Source organism: Capsicum annuum, unplaced genomic scaffold (assembly GCF_002878395.1).
Source record: "Capsicum annuum cultivar UCD-10X-F1 unplaced genomic scaffold, UCD10Xv1.1 ctg61938, whole genome shotgun sequence".
Classification (NCBI taxonomy): Eukaryota; Viridiplantae; Streptophyta; class Magnoliopsida; order Solanales; family Solanaceae; genus Capsicum; species Capsicum annuum.
In genome coordinates this window covers 2692-9277 of record NW_025870890.1, presented here as the reverse complement: position 1 = coordinate 9277, position 6586 = coordinate 2692, and the positions used below count along the sequence as shown (strand labels likewise).

The 6586-nt window shown below is 33.7% G+C and overlaps 1 protein-coding gene across 2 annotated transcripts; it reads left to right on the top strand.

Annotated features, from left to right (window-relative positions):
• Positions 1–2089: 2089 nt before the first annotated feature.
• LOC124893570 lies at positions 2090–6349 on the top strand. 2 transcript variants are annotated; one of them, XM_047404536.1, is made up of 5 exons: positions 2090–2605; positions 4382–4605; positions 4716–4777; positions 4899–5319; positions 5461–6349. In XM_047404536.1, exons 2-5 carry the CDS (start codon positions 4467–4469, stop codon positions 5697–5699), a joined length of 861 nt encoding a protein of 286 aa, XP_047260492.1. In that variant the 5' UTR covers positions 2090–2605; positions 4382–4466; the 3' UTR covers positions 5700–6349. The 2 variants fall into 2 exon arrangements, with proteins under 2 accessions (XP_047260492.1, XP_047260493.1); XM_047404537.1 differs by having other exon boundaries at positions 2115–2605; positions 4368–4605.
• Positions 6350–6586: the final 237 nt, after the last annotated feature.

The window sequence follows — 6586 nt, the reverse complement described above, 5'->3', positions numbered from 1 at the left end:
AGAGAGAGACAGTTATGTAGGTGGTGTATTTTTTTAGTAGATTTTTTTTTAATACTGTACTCTCTATTGCATTTTTTTTATTATTGTGAAATTTAATAAAAGTACCTAGTGGTCCAATACTTTTTAAAGAGGGGTAATTTAGTAACTTTAGCAAGGTCAATGCCTATTTCTTAAATATCGTGTCCGGTCAAATGACGACATATAATTTGAGACGGAGGGAGTTTTATGATATTCAATGTTCATCAATCCATAAGCAAATTACTTTCTATAGTTCCCAGTAGGTTACAATCAATTGTTCTATACAACTCTTAAGACAAATTCATAAAATCAATCTTCTGTAAATAGAAAATGGAAATCAAAAATCAATCTTTAGAGCAAGTAAAAAGGACCAAAGGATAGCTAATTAGTATGACAGAACAAGAAGATATCCAAAGGATAATTGAATTAGTTAGTACCATAACAATATTAACTACAGATCTAGAGAAAATAGATTAAAACTTGAATTAATTAATTTGTATAATAGATCAATAATAATAAAAGATTTGAAATAAAAGGATTAAGGCTTGAAATAGTTAGCATCATGTATCATATATATAACAAACATCAAATGAAAACTTGCTCCACCATCAAAGATGCACTTACCAAAAATAAATCATGATGGACTAATAAAAATTGAGATTAAGAACACGAATTTTGCTTGAAACTTGTGTTTTGGTGTCAAGGTGCGCAGGGAATACAGTGGAGAAAAGGAAAAACAGAGAAAATGAAGATGAAAGAAGATTTTAGGAAAGTAAAACGGTAGAGGCAAAAGACACGGTAAAGTGTCATTGATTGGAGGTTTTAGTTACCAAAATACCCTTACTGTTGGTGTTGTTAATGAAAATATCCTCAAATAAGACAAAATAGTAGTAACTAAAGTCTTCATTTATATAAAAGATTAAAATATAATCATTATTATTTTAAAAAAATGTATAAATTTTAGTAACTAAAAATATATTAGTGAAATTACTTTTAACCTTGCAAGAGTAAACAATTTATTAAGGAGTGTGTCCAATTCAAATGAGGTAAATAGAAAAGATTGAAAGGTTTATTCAACTATTTTACATTGAGTCCACTTAATTCATTGATATTTTAGACAATACTTCCTCAATATTCATAATAAATGAATTGTTTAGATATTGTTGATATTTAAGTTAATTTAATTGTTTCAATAATAATGTTGAAATTTTTATTTATTCTTATACTTCATTTTTTTATTTCTTATATCATGAATTTAAGAAATTTAATTGTTCCTATTTATTTATTGTTTTGAATTAGTTTTTTAAAAGTCAGTATTGGAAGCCAATTTTGACACTGTGATGTTGACACCCAATTTTGACCTCCCGACACTACATTTAGTCTATTATTTTAACAAAATCGTTAATTTTTAAACATTAGTATTTTTGCATATTTTCTTGCATCAAACAGATTTTCGACATATCACATTCATAATTTAGAAAATACATAAATCATCAATTATCTTTTAGAATCATATTTTTATAATATTATAAAATTAAAAATGACATTTTTATAATTTTATTAATTAAATTATTTTCATGTAATTATGCACACTCACAATTTTGCAAAATACATTGTCTAGTTTTGCTTTATTTAATACTATTTATTGATATTATTATTTATTGACATTTTTATTATATATATTAATATTATTTGTTATTTATCATTTATTATTATAATTTATTGTTTAATTATTATTTTTTTCATTATTATTATTTATCTTTTATTTTATTTTTTATTATTTATTATTTAATGTTTTTATATATTATTTAATTACTATTATCATATATTATCATAACAGCCTAATCAAAATTACCTTACATGATTTTGTTTACCTTTTAATCCAATTTTATTTAATGTCTTACAATTATAGCCTATTTTGACCCAATCCATTACAATCTTAACCCAATTTCTTTTAATTTAAGCCATTATTTTTCATCCTAGCCCCATTTTAATTCCCCCATGACATTAAATTATAGCCGTCGATCAAAAACCAATCCAACGGTTGACATCAAAAGATCTCTCTTTCCCTATTTCAAACCTACAAACCCTAACTCAAATTTTTATTCCCAACTTCCAGCTCTATCTCTCCACCTCTCTCTTCTCTCTATCTACAAACACCTATAAATCTCGATCTCCTCCCTCCTTCAATCTCTCCGTCGCCAATCGACCACCAAAACCACCCCCTCCGCTTTGAGTCCTCGTCGCCATCTTCGGCGAACAGCCTTCGCCGTCGCCTCTTCCTTCTCCTCCATACATGCCGCCAGCTCCTACCCCAGGCGAGTCCAACCGCTGCTCCGATGGCCAACCCCCTCACTTCTCGTCCTCTACCGGCGAACAGCGCTGCCATCGACGGAGACGGCCAGCCAAGCCTCCACGCCGCTATTCCATCCTCCGTCCTCCAGTCACCTTCTTTCTCCCCTCCGGCGAATGTCCAACAGCCGCGGCACAACCTCGACTCCTCTCCCACAGTGATAGCTCTGGCAAACCCCTTCGGCGTTCCAACCATGCAACCCTTCCTCATCGAAAATGAAGAATCCGTCTTCAGGTTTGATCCCATGTTCGAAATATGTGTGTGAACTTTAGTACTATTTCTTCATCTGTGTCTCTCATAAGTGTGGCCACGTTTGATTTTTGCTAAATAAATGTGTTGATTTTAAGTCTGTGATTTTCATTCGACCCTATCTGCATGTCCTGCTTGATTGAAATTTCGTGACGCTTAACTTGAATGGTGAGTCAATTTGTTCGTCTCTCTCTGTTATGTGCAAACATGCCTAACTTCTTGCAACTTCACATTTTTTATGCCTCTTAGTCAATATGGGTAATTTTGTATGGGAAAAGCATGTATGTGGCGATTCGAGGATTTTTTCGTAAATCTTTAATAAGGCTAACATGTGCACTTTTTGACTGTTTGGGTATGATCCTGTACCAATTTGATTTGAGAAAAGCATCTCAGTAATTGATATTTTATTTTTCGGATTTTTTCGTAAATCTTTAATAAGGCTAATATGTGCACGTTTTGACTGTTTGGGTATGATCCTGTACCAATTTGATTTGAGAAAAGCATCTCCGTAATTGATTTTTTATTTTTTGGATATTTTCGTAAAACTTTAATAAGGCTAATATGTGCACGTTTTGACTGTTTGGGTATGATCCTGTTCCAATTTGATTTGAGAAAAGCATCTCCGTAATTGATTTTTTATTTTTCAGATTTTTTCATAAATCTTTAATAAGGCTAATATGTGCACATTTTGACTGTTTGGGTATGATCCTGTACCAATTTGATTTGAGAAAACCATCTCAGTAATTGATTTTTTATTTTTGTTGCCTTACATGGTTGACAGACATCCCCTCACACGTTAATTATGGTAAATTTAGATACCTCTTCTTGATTTCATTTAATAAGTAGGAAGGATCTCTTTTTACTTGTTCTATTCATGAAAATTTCAAATGTTATAATAGGGCATTATTTATTTATGGAAACTATAGCATGATTGGTGGAACGGATTGATTTACCCCATCCATTTAAGGGAACAATCCCCTTAATTGATTCATTATATGTTATTCTTCTTCCATCAAATATTATTCTTCCTTCATTATTTGGGTTTTGTGGACGACCCTCCTCACTATATAAACTCACCATACTCTTTCTCTAAGAGGAAAAACTTCTCCTTCGCTATTACTCCCTCTATTTTCTCTTAAAAGTACTTTGAAGTTCTTTGGCACTTTGGATTTCGAAAAACATTCGGTCTTGTCCTTGCTACAATTGCTTTGGGTTCTATTATTATTGTTTGGTGCCTAATCGGTTAGTCTCTATCGACGCATTCTTTTCTTATTCTGTTGCATTTGTGATAGAAAAGCATAGAAAACATGTCTATAGGAACTAATTTAAAATAATTATGATTTTGCTTTTTTCACTATCATAAAGAAGATTAAAAAAAGAAAAGAATAGCTTACTAGAGTGTACTATAACCAGTTCTAGTTGTTTTCTTGAACAGTAGCACATTTGGTGCAAGTTGAAGACATTCTGGGTATTGCTGTTTGTATTTTCCTGTTCTGTGTTTGCTTTGTTTGACTGTGGTTTCATGTGAAAGTTTTGTCATAATTGAACACAGCTCAGGGTTTACTTTTCATAGCTATTTTATACTTTCTTTCTGATATTTTGTTGGGTTTTGGCTTTGTTTCTTGCATGAAAATGTAAGTTCTTTTTCCCCATTTTCTTTTTTTGGGCCAAGGAGGGTGAGTGATGTGGTGGGCAGAGGGGCCAGTGGGGGGGTCTTTTGTTTAATTCATTCCAAATTAATGTGAAGATAATGTTTGATAGAATCTTATTGGGAAGACAAAGTGAGTGAATCACATTCAGCAGAGTGGGAGAAAAGGTGAAGAAATTTAAGGGAGGATTTTGAAGGATGAATGATAGCTCAGCTATCGAAATGAATGAGAGACAACCTCAAAGGCCTTGTGGTTGTGTGGGCATTTTCTTTCAGCTCTTTGATCGGAACCGTAGATTTGCGAAGAAGCTATTTCCAAAGAAACTGCTTTCACCAGGTTAGCTACTACTACATTCCACTCATTTTTAAAGCAGAATGGTTAATTTCTTGAAGGTGATTCTAGCTAGAGGGCTAAATTATTTCTTTTTTTGTGTTGCATTCTTATAGCTTGCTTGAAACAAGCTTCAAAAAAGTTTGGAGGGGATGAGAAGCAGCCAAAGCTTCGTTTGGTACTCAATTCTTGAACTATACTCCCACATTTAGCTTTCTTTTTCTTCTATTGTCTCAGATTTTAGCCTGACAGGAAAGTTTTTGTTTTTATTGCTTTTAGTTCTTGTATGAACAATGTAGATTGTTGATGAGAACAGTGGGGGTTTTCCAAATGCAAAGAATAATGGAATGACCGATACACGTTGTGAAAGCAAGCGTGAAATGAAAGCTCCAAGGTTGGTTGCTAGGCTCATGGGTTTGGAATCGATGCCAGCAGGATCAGGCTGTAAGCCCCAAAAGGCTTCAGCTTCTGAAACTTGGAGCAATGTGGCAGACAAACTTGGTGCTCGACCTGGCGGATCTGATAAAGAAGATATGGATTTTGAGATGGCCGAAATAAAGAGTTCAGAACCAGGTTTGCAAATGTTTAGAGCTAAATGTGATCTCACTTATCCTACTAGATATTTTTCTCCTTTGGAAGATGAAGCAGATTTAGTTGGGAATTCACTTGATCACCATTCAACTGACAGCTACCTCTCCAGCAGTCCCAATAGTAGCTCAAGTATGGTCCCCAATTCGACATTTTACTATTTGCATACTTCCTTTCTTTCCCTCAAATACATAAATTAAAAAATAAGGCAACTCTGAACTTGGATTTCATGCATCCATGCTTCTAATAAATATGATGCTTGTTTTATTCCAGAGGACAAAGTGCTTTCTGAATCAGTGGACTCTGTTGATGATGAACCACTCTTTCCAGAACCTGATAAAGATCGTTCGGATTGTGAGACCTCATTATCCACCAGAAGGAGTTGCAGAGAACTGATTCATAACGTTTCTGGAGTGCTCAGCAAGATTGATCAGTTAGAAGGAAGCAAACTCAGCTACGCAAAACAGGTCATTTTGAATACTGAACTAATATTTGGAACTACACCTCAATAGCAGGCTCTACATGTAGAGGATGGGTTCTCTGTGAGCCATTTTCTCCTCAATGAACCTGAAATGTTTTCGAGTTTTCTGTGGATGGCTTTCGGTGAGTTACTTGGCTGTAATGACCCAAAACAGATGAATCAGCTTAAAGGATTCACCTTTGATTGTCTATTAGAGTACCTAGACTCAAAATTTTCTCCAATCTCTCATTCTGGTTTCAAAACCTGTACCAAACTACCATCAAGTATGACCAAAGAGATTCTGATTGCTGATATTATTGATGAGGTCGAAGAGTGGACACAATTTGTTGGTTTGATCCCATATGCGCTAATAGAATGGGATATGAGCCATTCTTTAGGTAAATGTACAGACTTCGAGATTGAAGAATATGAATGTGGCACTGAAGTTGCTAGGCATATTCTCTAAGAATTAGTAGATGAAGTTGTTTTAGACCTCTACAGTTCTAGCTAAATTTGGTGGAACTGTTAGTAGCTCCTCTTTCTGAGACTTTGTTGCAAGCCTATCAGTGCTGTTCTCATGTGATAACTCTTGACTCAATAATGTCAAGCAAAGTATTTTTTACAAATCATTGATTCTGCATCTGATTCGACTTATTGTACTTTTGCTTTTGCATTTATGAATATTAAGAACAATCCCTTCGTGAACATCTGTTTGAAGTAGAACATTACAAGTACAAAATCAAAAATGGTTGAAATGTAAGAACAATTTGAAAGGAAACCCAATAAGCCTAAATGGATGCATATGCAAAAATTTGTTACTACCTCCGACCCAAATTATGTGTCACCCGTCCCAAAATAAATATCGTCTTTCCTTATTTGGAAATTTTTCAAAGGCACAATTACCTTTTTACCTTTATTGGACCCACTTGATTTTAAATA

Bases quoted from the DNA above. Each gene is read 5' to 3' on its own strand.
- LOC124893570 (XM_047404536.1), top strand. From the start codon at position 4,467: ATGAATGATAGCTCAGCTATCGAAATGAATGAGAGACAACCTCAAAGG. The intron at 4,606-4,715 runs GTTAGCTACTAC...GCATTCTTATAG, and splicing joins AAAGAAACTGCTTTCACCAG to CTTGCTTGAAACAAGCTTCA. The intron at 5,320-5,460 runs GTATGGTCCCCA...GTTTTATTCCAG, and splicing joins CAGTCCCAATAGTAGCTCAA to AGGACAAAGTGCTTTCTGAA.